General features: G+C 66.2%; 1 protein-coding gene across 1 annotated transcript; it reads right to left on the bottom strand.

The window, feature by feature from the left end:
- Window positions 1-22,086: 22,086 nt before the first annotated feature.
- SLC35C2 (solute carrier family 35 member C2) lies at window positions 22,087-25,004 on the bottom strand. Its single transcript, XM_019509908.1, has 7 exons — window positions 24,756-25,004; window positions 24,527-24,599; window positions 24,222-24,390; window positions 23,961-24,044; window positions 23,605-23,780; window positions 23,028-23,157; window positions 22,087-22,858 (listed from the first exon to the last, which is right to left on the bottom strand). Exons 2-7 carry the CDS (start codon window positions 24,590-24,592, stop codon window positions 22,743-22,745), a joined length of 741 nt encoding a protein of 246 aa, XP_019365453.1. The 5' UTR covers window positions 24,593-24,599; window positions 24,756-25,004; the 3' UTR covers window positions 22,087-22,742.
- Between the last annotated feature and the right edge of the window lie 42 nt (window positions 25,005-25,046).

Raw genomic sequence — 25,046 nt, 5'->3', positions numbered from 1 at the left:
CAGGCCCGCGGGCGCACCGCAACCGCAACCGCAACCGCGCCGCTCGCCGCCGCCGCTCGGAGCAAGGGCGATCTGGGCCCCGCTGCCACTCGCCTGCTCTGCCCCTTCACTCGCTTCTTCCGGATCTCTTTTTCACGCCCCCTTTCTCTGCCAGGCTTTGCGTCCCCCTGTCTCCACGCGCCTTTGTCCGTAGCACTTGAAAGTTAAGAGCTTCCCCAACTTGATCTGGAGCCGCTTTCATCTCCGCAGCGGGCTTGTAAAACCGGCAGACTGAAGGGCCGTGCCACGAGCAACTAAAGAAATACCAGAGCGAGACGGGGCCTCCCGCCATGGGATGCAGATTTCCTGCCTTCTCAGCAGCCTCCCTGGTCACCAGCACGAGGTGAGCTGCCTCCGGCTGCTGCAAACATGGGATCAGGCCTCTCCTCTGCCTGCCCCCAGGGTCCCTTGGCAGAGGGAGAGTCCGGTGGCGCGGAGCTGCCCCTGGCCCCGACCCTCCAGCTCTGGCTGACCACAACAGCTGGTCCGGAGCCGCCGGCTTGTGCTCCGCTCCCTATGCTGCCGCCTGCGGAGCCGAAGCGCCCGTGAGCCCTGCCATGACGGCAGTGCCGCCGGCTGGCCTGGGCTGGGCTCGTCTGCCCACTGTGTCACCAGGTGCCAGGCAGCAGGTCCCCTCCGGCCCACTCCGGCGGCCCCAGCAGATACCCTCGAGTCCTGACAGCTGCAGTCCTTTGCTACTGCGCGGGGGTCCCCGGGGAACGTGCGCCCAGGTGACCTGCCCGGGGGCTGCTCCTCGCAGCCGGTGCTGGGCTGGGCCAGCGCTTTGTGCAGCCGGCTCCTGGTGGGGTTGTCCGTGGCGCGGCCCGGGCCGTCCAGCTGCTCCAGAGCCGCTCCAGGGCTCAGCGCCTCCCTGGGAATTCCTCCGGAGGAGGCCGGCGCATCCTGGCGGCCGAGGCGAGATCAGTCTCTGAATCCTGTGCCTGCTCCCCCACCGGCGAGATGGGCCCAGTGCGGGAGTGGACGAGCTCCGTGACTCACCTCTGTCGGCAGAGCCAGTGCCTATTAATCTAGCTCTCCATCTGCTGTCCGCGCCTGGCTGGCAGGCTATCCATCTCCCTGCTCGACGCGCCATCCCGGGCACGGCCCTCCCGCCCTGCCACTTGCTCTGTGCATGCTGGCCTTCAGCCGGCCTTCTCCGGCAGCTGCTGGCTTGGCACACGTGGGGCACCGAGTGCCCTAGAGCCTGGGCCCTCCCAGGCCCCTCCGGTCCCGGAGCGCGGTGCTCAGGCAGGGGGAGGCCCGGTCGGGCTGTGCCGGGCACAGGCTGGCTCCGTGCACCATGCCGCAGGAAAGGTCCTGTGCGTAGTGCCAGCTAAAGTCTGCTTGCTACGAACCAGGGAGCCCCTTACCTTTCCCTGCAGCCAGGGCTCTGGGGTAGGGGTGCAGGCAGAGCTGGGGGGTCCCGCAGTCTGTGGAGACACTCCGAGAGCCTGCGTCCAGGCTGTGCGGTGCAGAATCCTCATCCTGTGGCAACTGCTCCAGGGCTCATTGGTGGCGCTCAGCCCTTCTCCAGGTGGGACCCTGGCTTCAGAGGAGCAAACAAGAATGATTGTGGGGCACTGCCAGCCTCCGGAAGCTGCAACAGACCCTGCCAGCCTCCTTCCCCTTCACAGGGCCCAGCCCAGCTTCAGGGGGTGGGGGGCAGGACACATTGCTGGGATCGCGGTCCTGCTCCGCTCTGAGCTGCCCAAGGCTGCAGCTCCTTCTGCGGGACCCAGGGAGGGTGCAGCAGCCCCTGGCAGCAGGAACCCCACGAGGCAAGGGCAGACCAGAGCTGGCCGCCCAGCAAGCCCCAGGCTGAGCCTTTTCTTTTGAGGGGCCTGACCGTGACCCGGGGGACATCCCAGGCTGAGCCTGCCCCACTGACAGCAGCCCCTTCCCTCAGCTCCCTGAGCCCATCTGGACAGCCCACCCTCTGCACCGCTCCCTCCCGGGGGGCCAGGAGCTCTCCCCAATCTTTATTCTCCCCGAGTACCGTGTCACTTGCAGACTTCATAGTGTCAGCCCTGTGATGAGATTCCAATGTCTTTATGAATAATTTGTTGCTCAATTATAAAGCAAATATTTAATTGAACTTTATGTAAAATTGCGGCTGCCTCCGAGAGCCGAACCCGCCAGTCTGGGATGGGGAATGCGTGACTGCATCAGGCGGGGAATACTCCTGCCAGCGGCTGGCCTGCTTCCCCCAGCGCTTGCTGCTCACGGTGTGCTGGCCTCAGGGAAGCAGGATGTGACCTTCCTTGTCTGGCCTCTGCAGCTCTGCCTCGGGCTCGTCACTGCGCCCATGCCTGCAGGCCCTCCCCCAGTGCAAGGGGGTGCAGTCCCTTCGGCTGAGCGCTGCAAGGTGGTGCCTCAGCCCCGTCCCTGCAGCAGGGACTTTGTGGCTGTCCCCTGGCCTCAGAGGCAAAGTGGCAGGGCCGTGGGGACTGGATTTTCTTCTCCTCCCAGGGCAGGGCTGGCGTGGGGCAGTGGAAATCATCCCTGTCACAGCCTGTGCAGCACCTGCCTGCTGGTGAAATGAGGGGCACTGCTCACCAGAGACGTCAACCCAGCGCCCGCCACCAGCTCAACGCGCGGTGCGAGGAGGTGCCGGGCCAGCTGGCTCAGGCACACGCGAGGGGCTTGTCCCACCACGCTGCGGTGCTGACAGGCTCATGGCACCCGTGGGGCCGGGGCAGAAGGGCCTGGCAGCAGCACAGATTGGCCACGGCATCGTCTCTCCGGGAGAAAGTGTCTGTATCAGCAAAAGCGGGAGGCCTGGACGAAATCCTCATTTACTATGGTCTGTAAAAGAGGCTGAAATGTCTATTTCCAGCAGCGGAGAATTTGAAATGGAAAGAGGAAAATGAAGGAGTAGAAGACTTCAGAGGCTCCTTTTCAAGCTGCATCTAGTGCAGGTAATTGGTAGCTGACCTGGGGGCTGCTCAAATTGACCTGATCCAGCTGGCTCTGCGCGGGAGGGGAAGGAGGGCCGCTGTGATGGCTCTGGCACTTGGCAGTGGCGGGAGGAAGAGGGGGGGAGTGGGGTGGGGGGCTGCAGGGCAAGGGGGTGCAGCCAGCGTGGGGAGCTGCACCCCTCTGCCAGGGTGGCATCGAGCACAGGGCAGGACGGAGTGGGGCAGGGGGCCAGCACCCCACAAGCTGCTACTCACATGGGCCCCTGGGGAGCAGCTGTGCACAGCTCTGCCGGAGCGCGCCAGCCCTGCCGGTACCGGGAGCACATGGTTGACCCTGGTTACTCCTGCTTTCGTGTTTCCAGACACCCCCCGGGGCTCCCGCTGAGCTGATGAGCAGCCCCTATGGGCAGATCCTGGCCCCGGGGCAAGGGGCGCCGAGATGCATAACCCCATGGCACCAGGGTGCAGGTGATGCCAGGGCACAGGGCAGCACCTGCCCACGGGCCCTCCTGGGACCGCTCCGCCCAGCTCCCCGGCCCCCACCCCCTGCGTGCCACACTCGCCTCTCACGCTGTGCCAGTGCCTGCTCGCTCCAGGCCTGGCGCCTTTCTGCTCCCAGGCGCTGGCGGCACTTTCCAGCGGCGCCTTGCCCATCTCCAGTGCTCCAGGTGCCTCGTCCCATGTGGGCAGTGCTGCCAACTCTGACGTCCTCAGCTTTGGGCTTTCGTCTCTTGCGGAGCGGTGGCTGCACACACCACCACCCAGCCCGACTCATGCCCCGCAGCTGCACTCAGTGGCATTAGGGAACCCATGTCCGTGCCCGCAGCCCCCGAGCGCAGAGCTGCAGAGAGCTCTGCCCAGGCTGAGGCAGGACTTGGCTCTCGGCATGTCCCCAGAGGCCTTGCTGCAGGGCGGAGAGCCTGCCCCACAGGCTGCCCCCACCCCTTCCCTGACAGCTTCCTGCCCCCAGGCTTGCCAGCATCTCGGTCTGCCAGGAACGCAGCCCTGCCGCCCCTGCTGCAGGAGGGCACCGGGCTGTCCCTCACCCGCCCGCGGCCGGAGCAGGAGTTCTGCAGAGCCACGAGGCCCTCCCTCCTCTCCCCTGCGGCAGGACGGTGCTGACAACAGGCCTGAGTTTATGAACCTGCAAGTGATTCATGCAGCATTACAGTCTGCTCTGCACGTCGACAGAATAGCCTGGTCACAGCAAACCCGAGCTGCGCCCTCTGCTCCGGAGCTCAGAGGAGCTGGCTGTCCGTGGCCCAGGCCCACAGCTTGCTTGGGGTCAGCAGGCGTGGGAACCCGCTGATCCTCAGGGATCATCCCCGCGTACCCCGTGGTGCTGGCTGGACACGAGTCTCCCATCACAACCCAAGCAGTCGCTGCCCGATGCCACGACTCCCCGCCAGGCCTGTGGGCGTGGAGTCCTCACTTGCCTGGTGGGGCCTGGCCCCCCCGGTTCGTCATCTCTCACCTGGCGTTGCTGGCCGGGGGGCTTGTACTCTGCTGCCTCATGGCTGGGCCACCCGCTCCTCACACCTGCAGGCCCTGGTCCAGTCCCAGGGCATCCCTGGGCCCAGCAGCTGGGCAGCCATGGAGGCATCTGTCTGTATAGCTACAGGGACGGGGATGTCGTTCCAGTCCAGTTCTTTGGTTTTAATCCAGGTTCTTTCTGAACCAAGTGTATAGGGAGACGGGGGCAGGGGGGTCTTTCCACTCACCGCTGAGACACTGCAAAGTCACAAGGTTTCTCACACCCTGGGCCTGGGCCTGGGCCTGGGCCTGGGCCTCGCCTGGGGCAGCCCACCAGGGTCCTGTCCTCCGAGCTGATGTCCTGGGGCACCATCAGGGACCGGCAGGACTCAGAGCAAAGTGCTAGGGTCAGGCTGCAGGCCGGACGCCGGGCTTTGTAGAGCTAACCCCGGGGGCTGCGGCTTCCGGCTGCGCCCTGCAGTGAAGGGCACAGAACAACTGGTCCGACACCTGGGGCGGTTCGTTGCCACATAATCAGGTCAGACCAGGCCACAGCCCTGCCCGGGGAGGGCACGTTCCTGCAGGAGCCCAGGCAGCTGGGCGTCCCCAAAGGCGCTTGGCCCCTGGCAATGCAGCGTTCCTGTAGCCTTGGGCAGGAACAGGGTGAGCCCTGCACAGCACCGCGGACCTGCTTGCATGCGTGTGCATGCCTGCTCACACATGCCTACAGAAGCAAGCATCCAGACATCATGCCCAATGCACGCGCCTCCAGCGTCTGGGGCTGTAGATAGTCCTGGGCAGCAGCCATCAGAGGCTCCACACCAGCGTCTGGCCGAGCACAGCAGATAAGCCTTGCGCAGGGCAGCAGTATCCCTGAAGGCTCTTCCTGGGCTGCCGTCGTTGTGGTTCTGCCTCTGTCCATCAGCAGATGCGCTGGCTACGGCTCCCAGCCCTATCGCTGCCCCAAACCGTGCAAGGGGCCTGCTGCAGCTTGCAGGGCTGACTCCTGCTGGGCCTTTTCAAAGTCGCCCTCTCGGCCCCAGGCCTCCGCAGCCCAGGGCAGCTTTTCTGTGCTGATGCAGTGCCAGCAAATGTCAACAGGGAACGAAGCGTGTCTGGAGGCAGTGCTGGCGCAACAGCTAAGCTCCAGCCTCACGCTCCCCGTGGCAATGCAGGTGGCACCAACAGAGACAAAGTCATCCCCACCGCGCCCTACACCCTTCTGTCCTTGGCACAACCCATTCGTTTCAAGCCCATCCTTCGATCCCTGCCTGCTGCATCAGTACCAACGCCAGCGCATGTCTTCCCGATAATCTTTGGGGCCTTTCCATGGTGCAGTGGTCAGACTCTGAACCCGTGGAGCTGCGTGACGTGCTTCCTGCTGCGCTCGTTTCTGTTCATGTGGTCACCAGGGCCTGAGGCCACGGTTCGTTTCCCAAGAACGCTTCCTTTGCAAGCTGGCCCTGGCATGCTCCCTGGCACTTTCCACCTGCCTGCGCAGGGCCCTGGGGATGGGGCAGACACAACCCTTCACCCTCTTTGCCTCCAAGACCTGCGAGATTTCCTCACGAAGCCACTGGGTCCAGTGGCTGCCCTGCCTCCAGGGCCCCATCCCACCAGTTCCCCTGCCATTGCCTTGCTGTGGCTGCTAGAGCCAGCTCCATGGAGGGCTGTTGGCTGGTGTCTCTGCCTTGTTAGTCCAGGGCCTGTGGGCGCCTGCCCAGGAGGCTGCAGGCATGTTCTCCTGCCGGGAGGGTCCTAGGCCTGGTCTCGGCCATTCCCTCCTCCCGGCCACCAGCCACCTACCATGTCCGACACCCTGGGAGGTGATGTGCGCAGCCCTCGCCTCTGCCTCCCAACCTCCTCATCCCCACTCTTACTGCCACAGCGGTGTCCCCGGTCAGGACACCCCTGTCTGCTACCGCTCGGACCCACTGCAGGGGCCGTGCAGCCCCTCTCTTGGGGAGCTCTCCCTGCTTTTCTCCTGCCTGGTGCAATGGCGTCAGGGCCCGAGGCTCTGCTCTCACCTACCCCCGGCCCAAACCTGTCCTGCAGTTAGTCCCCTCGCCCCCACCTCTGCCCGCCTGAGGCTGGAGATGCTTGGATCTCAGTGTCTCTCCAACTTCCTTGCAAGGCCGGCTGTTGTAGCAGGCGCTTTGGTGGCCTGCCAGCACCTACCTCTCCAAATTACAACTTGTTCAAAATCATGCGGCTCATTTGAGCTTTCATTATTCCCGTTTTTCTCTTGTGGCTCCGTCACTTAAGGGCCTTCATTGGCTTCCTCTTGCTTTATGCCTCCAATTTCTGGTCTGGACCGTGGCATTTCAGGCCTTTCTCTCAGCCTGCAGCCACCCGCATGGCCGCCCCCGCTCTGCTCCATCGCTGCTCTGTCATTACGACCGACCAGCAGCCTCTCCAATCGCTGGCTCTCCACACTGAGCTGGTGCTCTGCTTGCTCCGCAGGACGAATGAGCTCTGCCTCGCCTTGCGTTTGCTGTGGCCCCAGCCCTGGCCCTGGGCTGGCTCTAGACCCAGGTCCCACGCACGTGGTGCATGGCAGACTGGGGAGCACTTCTGGAGAGAAACAGCTCAAAGCGCAATCCCAGCTAGGAATGGCCCCGGTCGGCATGCCACGCCGGGGCCAGCAGAGTAGCAGACGTGCATCCAAACCCTCCCTCGAGGTCCTTGCAGGAGGCTGTTGGCCCCAAGCCGCAGAGACCTCATGCTCGTGCGCCCGCTGTCCCCGTGCCGTGGGCTCAGTAGCTGCCGCGCTGGGAGGACTCTGGTGCCTGCTGGGTGCCTGCACCCCGTGTGCGGCGGCCTGGCGGCCTGGCTCCAGGGGACTAGGACTGGGGCACGGAGGAGGCCAGGGCACCTCCACAGCTCGGCTGGAGACTCAGGTTTACTGTAAGCTGCCGTTGGATTGGCAGCAGCCGCAACGCCGGCCCCAGGCGGGGATGGAGCAGGTTAGACATTCTGCTTCCTTCCCTGGAACTTCAAACGCACCATCAGGCCTGAATTATTCACTCGTAATCCCTGGAGCTGGCAGCGGCTCAGAGAGGATCCAGCACAGGTGCTGGGAAGGAAGAGAGAGAAGAGAACCCATTAAATTTAAAAACCTCTGAGAATTGTGAAAGGCAGGAAGGCAGGCGGGGCTGGAGGCAGGGCTAGCGTGGGGGCACGCGGGGCAGATGTGCGGGGCTGGGGTGGGTCACACACCCTGCTCAGTACCACGGACACACTCTGCTCTCCCCTCTGGATGCTGCTGTCCCCGTGCCCTTCCCAGGGCAGGCAGACATGGGGGGACCAGGGAGCAGAGCCATAGGGCCAGGATAAGGGGCCAACTCCCCTGCCACCGGGTCAGCTCCTCTCCCCTCCCCACTCCCCAGCCAGAGCCGCCTGGCCTGGGGTGCCCCACCTGAGGGCAGGGGCAACACTGCAGACACCACCACACCCCCACGCCGGAGCCCCCGGCCTCCTGCTCACCCAGCCCGAGGGAAGCAGAAGCTCGGTGGACACGGCTGGGGCACTGCAAATGAAAAGCATTTAGGATTTCTTGCTTCACTTGCCTGGCAGCCTCCTCGGTGCGTGCCGCAGCCATTGGCCTGCTCCCGGGGCCGGTGCCCACGCTCCATGATGAGCCCCCAGTGTGAGTGGCTCTATCGGGACACCAAGCTCTCTGTCCACAGCTGTCGCAGAGAGGCCACGGGCCCCCTTGGCAGGGGCTCGACACCCCTCACCTTCCCTGACACGTGCAGCCCCAGCCCCGGGGGTCCCAGCTCCCTCTGCAGAGCTGACTGCAGCCACACGCCTGGCCTGGCCCTGCCTGCCAGCCCCGTGCGCCCACGTCCAAGAGCCTGGCTTGCAGCCCAGGCAAAGCGGTGTGTCCAGGCAGCATCCAGCGCCACAGGTCCTGGACTCGTCAGCCCTTGACTACCCTTCTCGTCTTTCAAGGGAGCAGGTCGGGGGCAGGAGAGGGGCCGGTGGGGAGGGAAGCCCTGCACGGGATGCAGTGGCTGGCCTGGGGAGGGTGAGGCAGCACGGCCGGTCCCGGGGCCCCGAGGGGGGATGTTCCCAACCCCGAGCCCCGCGGGAGCTGTTTTCCCTCACTCTTACTGACTAGTGACAGCACGACAAGTGTGGCAGCATGCCAGGGCGGCCGGCGGAGAAGACAGCCCTGCCTGCCCTGACCCGCAGCGCGCTGACGAGGCCTGGCCACGAGCTGCTGCCAGCAGCCTCTCCTCCCCTCCAGCGCTGGCGCGGAGCAGCCTTGTTAGAGGGGCTCGTTGGACAGCAGAGAAAAGGCAGCTCTGCCCCCTCCACGCTGCGGGTCGAGCAGTGCCCCCGCCAGCTCGGGTCCCAACACAAAGCAGCGAGGCGGGGGGCAGCAGGGGGGCTCAGGGGACACCAGCACCTTGGGAGCCAGCATGCGGCAGCCTGAGGTGGCAGGGACCAGGGACCAGGTGTCCAAACCCTGGGCACAGCGGGAAGGAGGGGGCCAGGGGCCGCCCCCATACACACCTTTCCCCAGAGGCCCTGGACGGGGAGCCCCAGCGCGGCGCCAGCCTGGCAGCCAGCAGGGACAGCTGCTCGGCCCGATAAGCGCTGCCTCCTGGCTCCCTCCCCTGGCAGCCCTGTGTGGCACAGGTGCAGTCCCCGGGGCGCTGGGAACGCGCTGCCAAGCTCCACGCTGCCAGGCCGGCGTGCTGGCCCTGCCTCCCCTCCAAGCAGCCCAGCCAAGACTGTCCCGGGCCCTGAAGCAGCCAGGGGTGGGGGCAGGGAGGGCAGTGCTGGCACTGGGACAACGGCTGCCCTAGAAGCAGGGGACTAAGCCAGGACCTTGCTTTGGAGGCGGGCAGGCAGTGCCCTGCGTCCAGGCTCTGAGCGGAGCGGCCACCAGGCCCAGGCGAGGAAGCACGCCGGTCCCCGCTGCCAATCGGCCACGGCTCGCGATGCAGCACGCGCCCACGGGTCTGATGCGTGGGGTGGCCAGAGCGCGTCCAGGGACCGACAGGGGAAGCGCAGCCCAGCCGGACCCGGCGCCCCCCAGCACGGCCTGCCCGTGCAAGCGCCCCGCTCGCACGCGGAGCCCGGGCTCACTGGGCACTGCCCCGGCCGGCGGGAAAGGGGAGGGGGCCGGAGAGGGTCTCTGCCCCGCCAGGCCGGGACGCAGGATGCAGCAGCGCGGCCAGGGCCAGCAGGGCCGAGCAGCAGCCTCGGAGCCAGCCTCGGCCAGATGCAGCACAAGCACGTCTGAGAGCGTGGGCGCCATCAGCCACCCACGGCTCGCGGCGGCTGTAATCGTAACACCTGCTTGCACCGCTCTTCTGTCTGGGCGAGAGCCAGACGAGCCCGTCGCAGCCGCCTGCCCCGGCCCCTTCCTTCACGACGCCTCCCGGCTGCCGCAGGGAGCGGCCTCGAGGGCGTCCCACCCGGGGCCGGGCGAAAGGCAGGGACGGCGCCAGCCGGGGGCACGTGTCCGAGTCCCCAGGCCCAGGCAGCCACCTGCCCCCGCGCCGAGCTGCAGCACGCACCCCAGACGGCTCTCGAGCAACAAAGCGCTCCCCGCGCGGGCCCTGCTGCCTTGCTGGGCTGTCGCGCCGCGCCGCGCTCCGGCCCTTTGATCAGCCATTTATCTCTCCGTGCCACCGGTTTCCTGCAGCCTGGCGCTTCCTCCCTGCGCTCAGCCCTGCTCCCCCGGGCCCGGGAGACAGGTGTGAGGAATTAGCTGCAGGGACTAATGTGCTGACAGGAACCGGCACCAAAAGCAGGGGACAGAGTGTAATGTTTATTACGTTTGAAGCAAAACAAACGCGCGGCCTATTTATGTATCTGCGGAGGATTAATTGGGGAGCTCCACAAAGCAGCGGATTATAAATTAGAATCGTTCTCACCAGCTCCAGCCCATTCATCTTCTTTCAGAGCAGGCCTGTCGCCGCCTGCCTCGCTCCGCGGCACATGGCGCTCCCGCAGCCGGGGCAGGACGGGGACACCGCTGCCAGCCCGCGGCCTGGCGCCAGCACCCCGCACGGCACGGGCACCAGGGGGGCTGCGCCCTCTGCCACGCACCGCCCGGCCCCTCTGCCCGGCCCCGTCCTCCCACGACCCCGTCCTCTCCCTCCGTTTGCCCCCGGCCACGGGCCCAGCCTGCGGGCAGCACCGTCCTGCCCGGCGCCTGCCTTGAGTGGGGGTGGGCTACGCACGGGCAACGGCCCCAGCCCCGGCAAGGAGCCGCAAAGCCACCCGCACCAGGGAGAGGGCAGGGAGGCCGCCCGGGGCAACCCCGGTCTGTGGCTCGGGGGAGGGCTGGGAGCCAGGAGCTGCCCCCGGCCCCGCACACTTACCCGGGCACTTTCCTTCAGTCCTTCAGGTGACCGGCCCATAACCCCTTCCTGCCCGTTACCCTGCCCCTGCCAGGCCCAGGCCCAGCCCCAGCCCCGGGGGGGGCAGGGGACAGGGCAGACACCAGCACCCCTGGGCCCGAGGGAGGGGGTGGCTGGGACATACCTGCGGCGCCATCAGACCAGCAGCCGTTTGGGAGCCGCATCCCGCCAACTAATTGCAGCTCTGCCCGTGTCTGGGTGCAGCCGCCTCTCCCTGCTGTCTGCCTGGTAATTTACATCATTAAGCGAGAGTTCGTTGGAACAGCGTTACTAATTAGTACAGAAATACTATCAGCGTCGTTAGCGCATTCCAAACATTTGTATTAATGCTTGTTGGCATCGGGTGGGAGCCTACGGTGGGGGAAGCAGCCTGGGCTGGGGGCTGGCGAGAGCAGGGCCTGGCAGGGAGAGCCGTGGCAGAGGCAGGGCACACGTAGCGCCAGGTGCACCCGGGCCGGCTGGCAGGGGCATGGACAACCAGGGGGCTGTCAGCTGGGAAGGAGACCTGGGGAAGGGGCTGAGCAAGGAGTTGGGAAGAAGTGGGGGCCGCAGAGCACAGGAGGGAAAACCCAGAGGACGGAGCCAGGGGCCGGGAGCCCGGAAAACGCCGGGCAAAGCAGCTGAATTTACTGTGAGGAGTGACTGCTCGGCGCCTGCTCTGCTCGGCGCCCCCTGAGCAGGGCTGAAGCCCGGGCGATCACGACTGGATGCACGGGGCCGGGGTAACTGTGTGAGCGACTCCGGTAGATGGGTTTAGCATCGATCATGCGCTGCCTGCCGAGGCTCCCGCATCTGTCTGCTCTGCCTCCCGGGAGGCAGCGTGCAGGGAGCTGGGCAAACCCAGACGCCACCCTACCTCGGGCGCCTGCCAACCCGGTGGTGCAGGGTGCCAGGGCACAGGGCTGGGGCCCAGGCAGCAGCATGTGGCAGCTCCTGACGAACCTTTGCTCCAGTGCAGCTCCGCAGGCTGAGTCCGGGGCACACGACTGACAGGCTGCAGCTGCCTGAGCATGGCCCCCCAGCGCAGCGCTGGGCACGAGGCCGCTGGCACCGGGAACCCCCTTCCTTGGCCTCCAAGATCCGCTCCCAGCTCAACTGCTCCACACCTGAGCCCCAGCACCCGCTGCCGCAGCAGCCGCCTGCAGCTCGGGATGCAGCGCCTTGGCGGTGCCCGTGCCTGGCACATGGAGACGGCCCCCAGCCTGGGGGATGAATGGAGCAAGGTGGGGGGGAGCTCCATGCCCAGGCTCCAGCTGCCTCCCCAGCCCCATCCGTGAGTGAGGACAAGGCAGGCGCCGTGGGGCAGGGCTGCCTGGGAGGCCTCGCCCATCAGCGCCAGGCGGGACCTGGGGGACACGGAGCCCCACACGAATTTGCGGCCTGCCACCGCCGTGCGCCCACGGTGCTGCCCTGAGCCCAGCCCAGCACTTCGTCTTGGAGGACCCCTGCCCAGCTGCCCGGGGCACAAGGGCCCAGTCCTGCGCCCTTTGCTCACCGCAGCTCAGAAAGCTCCGCGGGAGCCCTGGAGCGCAGGGAGACAAGCCCCCTTGCCCCCGGGGCCTGGCTGGGTGCTGGCTGTGGAGGCAGGCCACCTCTGTGGCTCAGGCGTGGGGCTTCGCCGTCCCTGTGCAAGCTCCCGGCGCTGGGACGGCGGAGGTGCTGCTCTCGAGCGCGGTGCAGAAGGGGTTAAGGGAAGGAGCAGCCGAGTAATTGGGAGTTAATACGGTCCTGTGTTTTTTATTACACTCGGCGCATTAAATTGATAGCCTGGTACCAAAGGCCAGAAGTGTCACCTCTCAACAAGATGAAATCTGTGTAGCTCGTGGACAGGGGAAAGCTGCAAGATTTATAAAGGCCTCCATAAAATTAACATTTGGATGGAACATGGGGGAATTGCAGCCGCTGCCTGTTAGCAAGTCCCCTTGCATTTCCACGCCTCCCATCCCAAGACAGGCGCCCTGCCCCTGCCTGTCCACGCCTCACACTTCCTCCGCCGGCCAAGGCCAGCTGCAGGCAGCGCCCATCCTATGGCAAAACTGCACAAAGGTGCTGGGCACGGCTGGTGCCAAGCCACGGCTCCTGCATGCACCCGAGGTGTTGGGCTGCACTGAGCGGCTGCCAGCCCCTCCCGAGCCACGGCACACAGCGAGCGCCACTAGCAAGCTGGTGAAAGGGGTACAACCCGACTCCCGCGCATGGCTCTGTGCACCCCATGTCCCCCGACAAGGCAACACTGCCTCACTACGCTCCAAGGCCTGCAGCAGGCCATGCCCGGCACGCTCCCCCACATGCATGCCATGTCCGCACACACACGGCTTCACTTGGGGGCTGGCCCGCGCCCCGTGCTGGCACACCTGGCAGGCCGCATCCCACCCGGCGCACATGGAGCCATTCCTGGCGCTGCTGCCATCTGAGTGCTTCGCAATTAAAGCAATGAAATGTTTATACAGGAATAAATCTGTGTTAATGAGGTGAATCCCGCTCCTGCCCTGACAGGATCTAAATCAGCGCAGGGGATGGGGGGCATGCGCGCGGCTCCCAGCAGCACTGGGGGGAGCAGGGCGCCAGGGACCAGGGGGCCAGGAGCTGCCTGTGCCGGGTCCCTCCGGGGGATGCCTCCTCCACGAGGGTCGGCAGGAACAGGCCCTGCCAGGCACAGAGGGGTGCAGGAGGGACGGCCCCGGCCCCCAGGCCTCTCCCCAACTCGTCTCAGCCCTGCCATGCACGGCAGGGAGGGGCCCCGCTCAGCCGCGGCGCTAAGCCAGCGTCTGCCTCCGCAGCAGCCGGAGCCGCAGAATCCAATTAGCCGGGATCCTGCTCCGGCTCCGCGCAGCGTCGCCCCTCGTAACGTCGCGGTGCTGCAGAGATAAACGGCGCATTAGGATTCTGGCAGGGTCCGGCGGGTGAGGCTGGCGCAGCCTGCAGCAGCTGCCTAGGACAGGAGGGGCCAACGCCAGCCGGGCTGCCACCCCCACCCCCACTCCCAGCCCTGCCCCTGCACCCCCAGGGCACCGGTGCCCGGGCCCCAGAATCTGGCTGCTGGGCCTCGCGTTGCACCCCAGGCAGTGGTGCCCCAAACCAGGCTCCAGCAGGCCTGGGCGGCGATTCCACCTGTGAGCTCCCCGGGCAGCGATGGGGACCAGACTCAGCTGCACCAAGGGACGGTATCTGCAGCCCAGGCGCGTGCTGGGGCTGAACGAGGCCAGCATGACCTGCCTGGGGCCAGCCCGGGACACCTGGGCTGTCACCCACACCCCTCCTGGCCCCAGGCTTGGGACACCCTGTCCATCCTGGCAATACTAAGACAGAGCAGGAGGGAGCAGCCGGACGCCTGTGGGGCAGCAGAAGCAGGGAGGGACGTCAGGACCCTGGGCTGGGGTCACCTCCCCGGGCAAGCCAGGAAGAGCCAAACAAGCGGCCTGCAAGGCCCAGGAGCCAGCTGGCCCCAGCAGCTCATGGCTCAGGCCAGTGCAGCCCAGCCCCGCTCAGGCCCTGCGGCCCTGGCTCCTGGCCCCGCCGGGTGCAGGCCGCAGCTCTCACAGACACTGCTCCGCACCCGCTATAAATTACCTGCTTTGCAATTTGCAGTAACAACGTAAGGGTATTAATTTATTGTGTTCTGTCTTTAACAAACATCGTTATCATGCTGTCTGCTAGGATTATGCAAATCCCGGGACAGGGGATCTCTGTCTCCACAAAGTCACCTTGATATATCCATTTTCACCCAGAACAGCCCTGATCCATTTGGCCACGAACAGTGGGCCGGGGCGTCCTGGGGCACCGCCAAGGCCCACCCCTCCGCCCTGGCCGTCACAAGCATGCGAGACCCAGAGAGAAATGGACCCAGCGACGAGCAGCAGGGAGAGGAGCGCAGGTCCCAGGCCAGGGCAGGTCATGGCCCCTCTCTGCATCGGGAAGTGCCCAGCTCCCGCCAGGCCTCTCCTGGGCAGTCCCACTGCCAGGGACCTCTTCCAATGAGCCACCAAGCCTCTGTGCTAATGCCCGCACGTCTCTGCTGCACCTGCTCCCTTGACCATCTCCCGCCTCGCTCGGCGCTGCCCCCGCGCAGGGCCCAACGCCTCCCACGCTCCCTCCACAAGCTGCTGCAGCCTCGTCTGCTGGCTGTGCCCAGCCCTTCGACGCGCCGGCTCCCGTCACACAGCAGCTGGCTTGGACCCAAGAGAAGGTGCACAGTGACCAGTGCACTACAGCGCTGTGGCCAAACGGCCGGAGCGCCGCACCAGCCAGCCTTGGCGCTCCCCTATGCCCCGGGTCCTCCTGGAAAGCCCCCCGCATCCCCTCCGGCCTGGCCCTGGGGAAGGCGGTGCCCGCAGTGGGGAGCACGAGGCCAGGCCACGCCAAGCGGGGAGCAGTGTCCCCATGCCGGAGGGGACCAGGGTCAGGGCTGAGGCTTGGGGAGAGGGGGTCGCTGGCTGGCAGCTCCCACCCTGACCCGCCATGCCCCTCCTCTCCTGCTGCCAGCACCAGGCCGGAGGAGGCGGGAGAAGAGCAGGGGCGGCGAGGCAGAGGGAGGCAGCGGCAGGAGAGCCGCGCCGCGCCACGCCGCGAAGGCAATTCAATTTCCAGTGGCTGTCCCACCAATTCAGCACAGAGACACGATAAGAAAACCATTTCCAGCGATAGGCGCCCTAATCCCCAGCCGCCCGCATTTCCATTTCCTCAGAGGCGCCGGCTGCCTGAAGCAGGCAGATGGACGGACGGACGGACGGACGGACGGTCGCAGGAGGCACCTTCCCATCTCGGCTCGTGGGGGAGCAACGGCCGGATTAAACAGCGCTCCCGGCACGCTTAACCCCTGGCGTGCCAGCCCACCAGGCGGGAGCAGCAGGCACTCTGCAGGCCACAGCCCAGGGGCAAGGGCGGAGGGGTCACAGCCTCCCCAACAGGGGCCGGGGGCCGAGCCGGGAGGAGGAATCGCTCCCCGCCCCCCGAGGTGCCTTCCAGAGGCCGTGCGACGTGCAGGGGACAAGGTGCGGCGCGGCACAGGGGCGCCAAGCAGGCGCGAGTCAGGCCCGGAGCCGCACCGGGGGCATGAGGCCGTGCCCACAGCGGGACCCCGGGCACCACGTCCCATCGCGGCAGTCGGACACCCACGAAGTATCTGTATCTGTGTGGGGCAGGTGGGTCCCACTGCTGCTCTGAGACGACCTCCGCTCACCGCCAGCTCCCGGCCTCGGCCTGTGTGGGGGGCCTGGGCCAAGGGCCCGCTGCAGGCACCCCGGCGCAGGGGGCAGGCAGGGGAGCCCCCCCGGGCCGCACCAGCCACAACTCCCCATTCATCACTACTAAACAAATTGAAATTTAAGGACTCGCGTCCTTCCGCAACAACGAGCAATTCCCAAAGCATGTTAATGGCGCAGTAATTTACTGGATCAGAAATGATGGATGGCAGTGGTGGGGCTGGGCCGCGGAGCTGGGGGCGCGTGTGGCAGGTGCCGGCGGAGATGCCCTGGCTCCCCGCTGCTCAGGAGCAGGTGACGGCCCTCCCAGCACATCCCGTCACGTGCCTGGGCACTGTGACCCTCCCGGGCCAGGCCCAGCCGCAGGGCAGGGGTGGGTGGAGGCCGGCGCCGGCCCGAGCAGCGCCAACATCAACTCTCCCCCAGCACCGGCAAGTGGGAGCTGCATCAGGCAGTAATTGAAACCAAGCTGCTTCAGGCAGGTGCCCATTTCCACGCCCTCCTGCGGGCAGCTGGGATGAGTGAAGCTCTCTCCTTGCTGGGCCAAGGGGCAGCACTCCTGCCCCTCTGCTGTCTGCCCCACTGCCCGCCTGCCCCCCCCGCTGCGGTGCCAGGACCCACCGGCCCCTTGCTCATGGGGCAGGGCAGGGCCAGGCCCCCAAGCTGTCCAGCTCTTGCTGCTCCATCCCCTTCCTGGACCCAAATGCTCCTCAGCCCTGATCAGCTGACCCCAGGGGACACGCAGCAGCCCCAAGCCGAGGGCAGTGCCCAGCGCCACGAGAAAGAGCCGTGGAAACAGCTCTGGAGCTGGGCCAGGCTGTGCGGCACCTCCAAAAGGAGCCCAAGGGATCACTTGGCCCCGGTGCTGGGTCCAACCGGGGACCGTGAGTCGGGCGAGGGCACAAGGCATGAGCACTCCAGCGTCTGGCCGCCGCAGCCAGGCAGGGGCCGACTAGGAGCAAAGGGCAAAGCTGAACAGGAATGAGGCACCAGGACGGGCTCCCCGGGGACACGACAAAGCCTGGGGACATGGTCCTACACGAGCTGCTGGCCCAGCAGAGCAGGGGCATTCTCCAATGCCGTCAGGCCTCAAGGCTGCTGGTGGAGCAGGGGCTGCTGGTAGTACGCGAGAGCTGGCAGCAGCCACGTGGCCCCCGCTGCATGGCTCCGTCCGGCCTGAGCAAGGGGCAGCACCCAGAGACCCTCCTCCCCGGGCTGCGCCACCCCGCCCCGCCAGGCTGCTGGCGCCTACCTGCACACTCTGGGCCCCGCTGGCTGGTGCTGCTGGCGGGAGGCAGATGGGGAGCGGAGCTGCAGACACTGATCCAATTGCGCAGGAGAGCGAGACGGCAGGACGTGCCGGGGACGCAGAGCTGCCGGGAGAGCGCCGCAGCCCTCCGCCTACCTGCAGGGCAGAGAGGGGATGGGGAGCAGGGAGATGCAAGCCCGGGCAGGAGAGAGCGGGGCAGAGGCCTCGCGCAGGACATTGCACGGGCTGTGGCCCCACGGGGGTGCCGGCAGGGGCCGTGCAGGGGAGCTCCTAGCTGCACACGAGGCTGGGGGGGAAGGGGAAGGGGAAGGGGAAGCATGCCCCTGCTCCCTCCGCCTGCTCCAGCCCGTGTCCACCTCCTCTTGCGCCCTGTGCCCATGGAAGGCACCAGGCCCTTGGTCTTGGCTTTGGCCATTGCGGTGCTGAGATGGTGGCTCCACGTAGCCAGAAGCTGGTGACGGGTGGAGGACACGTGAGGAGCCATTCTTCCCCGCCGGCCGCAGGGTCCACTGGGCTGGGCTCTAGGCAGCGCCTCGGGGCCGACACCAGCAGCAGAGCTCGGGGGACCCGGGATGGCGGCAGGCTCCAGGACACTCGGGGCTGAGAGAAGGCTGTTCCCACATTAACAGCAGTGGCTCCAATTAGCATAATTGCGGGCCAGGGCCTGGCCTCCCCTCTGCGACTTTCATTAATGAACGGCTGCGTGATCAATGCTGCTGCGTTGCGCTGGGCTGGGCTGGGCTGGGCTGGCAGCCACCTCAGCGGCCAGGCTGGGCCCGGGCCCAGGCCGGAGGCAGCGCGGAGCAGGCTGAGGGGTGGGCTGCCGGCCCCCGCTGACCGAAGGCCTTGGAGGCTCCGCGGGCAGCGGTGCCACGGCCTGCACTGGGGGCGATGGGAGCCGCAGGGCTGGAGCCTGCACGCGCAGTGCGGACGCTGGCCTTGCATCACCTGCCCACAGACCCACCCAGCCTCTCTGGGCGCCTGCTGCAGCCTCACAGCCTGCCCCTGCCCCACAGATCGGGGCCCCGGCAGCAGGCAACTCGCTGCCAGGAGCACTGCCAGGGAGGACAGGGGCTGGCGATGGGGCCTGCACTGATGCTCAAAGGGAGTCCCACGCCGAGACCCCCTGCTCCACCGGCCTCCTGCCTTGGTGTTTCAGCAGCAAGCTGTGAGCTGGCTGCTCAACCAGGGGCCTCCCAAGGGCCCAGGAGCTGCCAGCATCTGAACACGCCGTGCCCCAGGCCAGAGCAGCGCCAGCGGAAGCAGCGTGGCCCTGCCGAGATGCTCAGCACCGCTTCCGCCGGTTAATTAGCTCTAAATGCCATTAATAATAAATCACAGCTGGCACCTTCCCTGCACTGTTCCAGGGAGAGGCAGTTGGGCAGCGCATGCCTGTGCACTTCTAGCATGTGGGCACCTGTGTGTGCAAGCTTTGGGGTGGGGGGGGCACACACACACAGGTATGTGCATGTGCAGCTGTGTGTGCGCACACGCAAGCATCGGGGGGGCACACAAGCACGCAGGTATGTGTATGCGCAGCAGTGTGTGTGTGTGCAAGCATTGGGGCAGGGAGGCACAAGCACATACAGGTATGTGCATGCATGTGCACTGTGTGAGTGTGTGCATGGGTGCACTTGCTGCTAGGTGTGCAGTGCTGGAGCAGCCAGAGAGGCTGGGGGAGGCCGTCAGGCACAGGCCAGGTGCTGGCCCAGCCCCTCCGCACAGGTCCCCAGCCCCCGCCTCCCACAGCCTTGCTGGCCTCCTTCCTGCTGCCCATCCAGGTGTTGCCCCCCAACCCTGCTCGCACTCACGGCTCCCTCCCGGCTCTCTCCCCTCTTTGATTCGTTTCTCCTCGGTGCCACGTGCCGTCTCTTCCTGCTCCTGACAGGCCTAGCACTCTTTGCTCCAGGGGCTTTTTTTCTTCTTTTCATTAAATTTTAGAGCTTATAAAAGTGAGACGGATGGTGAGAAGCAGACACACGGTGCTGGCTCCCCCTTCCCGCCCTGCTTGGCCCCCCCCGGCCCTGCCCTGTACCCGCTGTCCTGGTTCTGAGCTGTGGGTGTCAGCGGTGCCAGCCCACCGCAGCCTGGGGACACGGACCCAGCACGGACTCGCACCCAGGCAGGACCCATCCATCTCCCCCCTCGCACCTAAGCCAGGAGATGCTCGGGGGCAACAGTGACCTAGGAGCAAGCCGGCGGAAGGCGCCGGCACCCGCCACATTGCAGGGACCCAACAATTCTGGTGCAGAGCTGCTGGTGGGGCATGAGCATCGCCCCTCCTCAGCTCCCAGGCAGGGCATGAGCCCCCGCGCTTCCCTCCTCGCGACCCCAGCGAGAGCAGGGGGTGCAGCTGCAGCTGGCAGGGCCCAGGCCTCGACACCAGCTCCAGCCAAGGCGCCTGCCACCAGCTCAGCTCCCTTCCCTTACATAAAATAGCAACGGAACAGGCTGATTCAGCAAATGTTAATTTATGTCCTAGGCCAGAGGTAGCGTGAAGTAATTAGTGATATAATGGTGATGTCGCACTAAAAATTATTTATAGTGTCAGTGAGCTCACGGCAGGGATGGAATGAGACACCGGTGGGATCTAGACACCCGGCAGGGGCAGCCCCCCCACCCCCGCCTGGCTGCTGCTGGGCCTCCCCAGGCAGGCACAAAGCCGAGGCTGCCACCCGCACCCCGTGCTCCCAGGGCAGGAGCCCCCACCAGCACCGCTGCCCTGCTCCCCAGGGACGAGGAGCCCACGGTGGGACGGGAGGGTGGGGGCAGCCACATACCCAGCAGTTGCTCACAGCTAAGTGAGCCACAGCCCCAAGCCCCAGGGGCAGGGGAGGGCAGCAGCAGAGAGTGCTGCCCAGGACTCACACATGCTGGGGCATCTGGGCTGTATGCCCAGGGGTCATTAGCGAGCTCTAGGGTCACCTTGCAGCAGCCACGTCCGCCCTGCACCAGGGAGGGATGGGGCCATGGAAGCAAGGGCTGCGGGTGGGCCCTGGGCCAGGCCTGCAGCCCCTGCCACCCACCACCCGCCTCCAGGCACCTGCGCTGGAGCTGCCCGGCCCCATGCTGCCACTGCAGGGCCCGTGGCCGAGCGGTACCCAGGGCTAGCGGCCAGCTAGAGATGCTGCGGGGAGGTGGCAGGGCGGGCGAGCGCGGGTGGGGGGGCTCTGCTCCGGGACAGACGCCATGCCCGTGCCCCCACACACACTGTGGTCTCCAGACAATAACGAGCCTGGCACTTGCCTCCCGCGTTGCCCAGGCAACTCCAAGCATGACAGCAGTTCAGCAGCAGCCGCTCCCTCCCCGCGGTCAGTTAATGGCTGAGATGGAGACTGCAGCGGGGTCAGGCCCCCGCAGCCCTGCTCCAGGCCCTGCAGCCAGGGCCCGTGTCTACTGCACGCTCCAGCCGCGCAGTAAGCCCCACGGCTCCCCACGAGCGACGCCTCCCTCTGCCCTCCCCGAGGCCCTCGCTCCCGGCTGCCCCTGGCCCGCAGCTAAGCAAGGTCTTTCTTCACAGCCAATAGCCCCAAGATTATCCCAGCCCCTCCCGCGCATGGGGACACGGTCTGCCTGGAGCCGGCTAGGCCCTGCAGCTCGGGGTGCCGGCGCCTGCCTTGCCCGGCCCTGTCGCAGGGTCTCAGGACCAGGCTGTGCAGGAGGTTTAGGCACAGCCAGCCTTGCCTCCGGGGAGGGTTCGGCTAGAGGAACCTCAAGGCACTGCCCAGGCTGCTGCGTGATGGGGCGGCTGGAGGGCAAAGGGCAGCTGCGGCGGAGTGCCGCCGAGGAGGGCAGGGAACAAACATCGAGCCAGGGCTCTGGTCCCAGGGCAGTGGAGTGGGTGAGGAAATAGCAAGAGGAGGCAGGGCACTGCTGGTCGAGGCCCGATCCGTGGGATACCCGCCGGCAGCTCTCAAGAGCAGCCGAGAGCCAGAGGCCACAGCCCAGGCGTGAGCCAGCTCCACCACGGCTCCCCACTTGAGCCACGGCAGGGCCTGCACTGCCACCTCCGGCTCCACGGCTGCAGCTCTAGGAGATGGCACAGAGGCACCACCTGCCGTGTGCTCTGAGCAACGACACTCATCCCCCCAGCCCCTCCATGCTCAGCACCCCGGCTGCCAGGCCGACAGAAGGGCTTCTCACTGGCAACCATCACCCGCCCCAGGGCTCAGCCCAGCACCGTGCTGCTGGACGTGCTTCCCCAGGGCAGGCTGCACAGGGCCGGGGACTCCGAGGGAGAGAAACTCGCCCAAGAATAGCCACCGTGCGGCGTTGGGAGGCACCGCAGGGCACAGGCACTGCGGCTCTTGCTCGTCCCTCAGCTGTGTTCAGCCTCCCTGCGCCGTCCTGAAATGCTGCAGCCCGCCTGGCCTCTGCCAGGAGAACGGCAGCCGTCATGTGTCATGCAAGCGCTGGTCCCCGTCCAGCCCGTCCCTGTGGCCTGAGCAAGGCTCAGGTGGGCCCAGAGATCCCCCCACACTGGCCTGGGGGGCCAAGCAGCAGTGTGTCCCAACCAAGGACGGCTGGACTCTGAGCTGCTGCCTGACTCCTGTGGGGGGGAGCAGTGGCCCCTCCTGGCACACAACCGGTGGTCAGCGCCAGCACAGGTCTGTTCTCCTAGGGAGGAGACAAGGCTGTGGACGCGGCCGAGGCACGTGCAGGGGAACTGCTTACAGCCATGCTGGCAGCACTGGAAGGGGCTGCAGGTGTCTCGTGGGAGGCAGCAGCATGAGCAGGGACACAGCCAGCGCAGGGCAGGAGGCACCAGCACCTCGGCTCCGCACAACAGGCTCACGCAAGCAGAGGAGAGGGCTGGAAGCCATTTATTTCCAAAAGGCATCAGAGCTCTTCCCAGCATAGCAAGTTGCTTCCCCAGCTCCCCAGCCCTTAACGCCTCCAGCCCCACCGAGCCAGAGACTGAGGTCTTTCCTGGCCCCTGGGCCCAGCCTGGTCCTGCAGCACAAGCAGGCAGGGGTCCTCCTGCTCCCTGTGCTCCAGCTGGCATGAGATTCAGCTCCACAGGGCGCTGGGGAAACAGCCCCCACACAACAGCCACCTGCCTTGCCCCTGGGGAGGCAGGACCAGAGCTGGCTGGGAGCGCTCTCTCCCCAGCCATGGCTCTGCAGTCACAGTCTCTGCTCCCTCGGCCCACCACACAGCTCATAGGATCCCCTGCTGTGGCCCTACACCCTGGGAAATATTCCTGCCTCCCCCAGCAGCGCAGGGGCTTCTCTTCAGTCCCTGTACAGGGCCACACTGCAGCCTTCCCTCTCACCCAGCTGGCAGGAATCCCGGCTGCCGCGGCTGGCAGCAGGCCCCCCCAGCCCCTGCTCGGGGCTCCCCACGTGTGCCTGATCCAGGGGAGATGGCAGTGCAGGACTCCTGGCCCCTGCACGCTGGTAATTGCCGCTGAGCGCGATGGTCAGATGCAGCGGCCACCAGTGGGCTCCAGGTCTGCTCAGCGCTGCACCTGGGTGCCAACATCCTCCTCCTCCGGCACCTCCTCTGGCTCGCCGTGCCGCAGCAACAGCTCCAGGTCAGGACTGGAGCCGGCCTCCTTCTGGGCCTTTTCACCTGCACACGGACAACCAGGTCAGTCCCGCACCAGAGCAGTCTCCCCCGGGCACTCCTGCTTAGCCCGTCCTGCCCTCCGTGAAAGCTTCAAGCCCAGTCTGGGCTCCTAACAGAGGTGCTGGGAAGGGAGGAGCAGGCTTCTGCAGTGACTGGGCAAGAGGAGCATTACCTTTGGAAGCAAAGGCTTTGAGGGTGATGTGCAAGGAGATTCCCAACAGGCAGACGGCAAAGCCCAGCCAGTTGAGGAGGCTCAGGTGGTCTCCCAGCACATGGGTGGCCAGCAGCAAGGTGCAGACTTCCTGCAGAAACAAGGCATTGGGGAGGTGGCAGAGCAGAGTGAGCAGCGTGGGGCCCATGGAGTCCATCCCAAGAGGACCCTGCAGAAGGGAGCCTGGGCCAGGCTGCACCCGGAGCTACCGCGGCTGACCTCCCTGCGTTGGGGTATCGGCCATTCCCCTGAAGACAACTGCCAGCCTCTCGCTACCTCTGACCCTTTCCTGCGCTTTGCCAAGCTCTGGCCCTGGGCTCCATGCTGCATTAACAGAGGCTGTTAAGGGGTCGATGTAGGCACTGGGGAACTTTCCTGGTCAGAAGTCACAAGTGCTCTGGGGACGGGAAGGTGGCACAGGCAGCCCCAGCACGGCAGGAGGGAAGGTGCCAAGAGCTGTTTCTGACAGCTCAATAGCACAGTCGCTTTACTTTGGCTGGTCAGGCCCCAACCTCCCTGAATTACCACAGGAGCCAACCTTGAAAATGCCAGCGATGGACAGCGTGAGGCTGGAGGTCCTGGAGACCAGCAGGAATTCGGAGAAGCCCAGCCCGAAGGCCAGGAGCCCCCCCAGGGAGAGCTTCCCAAGCAGCGCGAGCAGCACCCACCCGTCGTGGAACCGGAACAGCTTCTCCGACACAGCCATGGGCAGCCCTGAGCGCGGGGTGGCAGGGACGGTGAGCGGCAGGGCTCTTCCGTGCTGGGAGGCAGCAGCCAGCGTGGCCCTGCCCCCCCCTCGGTTCCTGCACTGGCAGGAGAGGAGCAATCCGGGCACTCCCGCGTCTGCCTGGCTTGCTCCTGCAGCCCCAACCCCTGCTCTCTCCAGCAACTCACCCTCGATTGCCATAAAAAGAGGGAAGAGCCCCAGGAACATGAGCGGCTGCAGGTGAAACATGGTGTCGATGGGGTTCTGCAGCCCTGAGGAAGGAGACGGTGACACGCGTGACAGACGCCCGCTGCGTCCACCCCTCCTGTGCTGAGCTGCTGTCGCTGTCCCCGCCCCCGCCCCGCACGGGGCTGCTACTTCCCTGCTCCCTTCCTGGGTCCCAGCACGCCCCCTAGGACTGAGACGACCCCCTCCCATCTCCTGCATACCCAGCTCGGCCTTCTGCATGAGCATCTGGGTGAGAGTCCAGCGAATGCCCCCCAGGAAGGAGGCACCGAGCACCAGCATGAAGCCCTCTGTGTTGAACTGCGTGGACTCATAGGTGAACATGAAAAGCCCCCCGGCCACGAGTAACACCACCAGCACCAGCGCCAGCCTCTGCGGGCAACAAGCAGCATTACAGGGGCTTGCTCTCCTCCCAGCCCCTTCCCCAGGCTGCGCTTAGTCCCCCGGCCCTCAGGACCAGCTCAGGCCCAGCCTCCTCCCCAAGGGGCTGGTGCTGCTGCGCCCTCACCAGCTCCTCCAGTTTGAAGATCAGCGAGAAGAACAAGATGAAGAGGATGGCAGAAGACTTGGTCATTGTGTAACTGCAAAAACCAGGACGCGTGGTTGTTCTCCACACGCCCGGCGCAGCAGGCCCCAGCCTGCATTGCCGCCATCCCAGCTGGCACCTGCAGGACTGGACCCCAGCCCGGCATGCGGAGCCCTGGAGACGCCCCCGCAGTGCACGGGCCGCTACTCACAGGGAGACGGTGATGTAGAGGAAGCTCCAGTTGCTCAGGCCGATGTCCAGGGCGGTCGACAAAGCTGGAGGCGACAGTGAACCCTGTGGAGTTGCAGCAGCGCGCCTGGCAGAGGGAGGTGCGCTGCCCAGTGGGGCATGGGGAGCGCTCTGCCCTGGAGACAGGTCTTCCCGTGGCTCCGCCAGGCCGAGCCCCCCAAACCTCCCCGCGGCGCCGCCAGGCCGGGCCCGGCCCCCCAAACCGCCCCGGGGCGACGCCGCGTCCCGACCCCGCAAGTGCGCTGGGGCGGCG

The sequence above is a fragment of the Gavialis gangeticus genome, unplaced genomic scaffold (assembly GCF_001723915.1).
Source record: "Gavialis gangeticus isolate Ggan-Ray unplaced genomic scaffold, GavGan_comp1, whole genome shotgun sequence".
Lineage (NCBI taxonomy): Eukaryota > Metazoa > Chordata > Crocodylia > Gavialidae > Gavialis > Gavialis gangeticus.
This window is presented reverse-complemented; position numbering and strand designations above follow the sequence as displayed.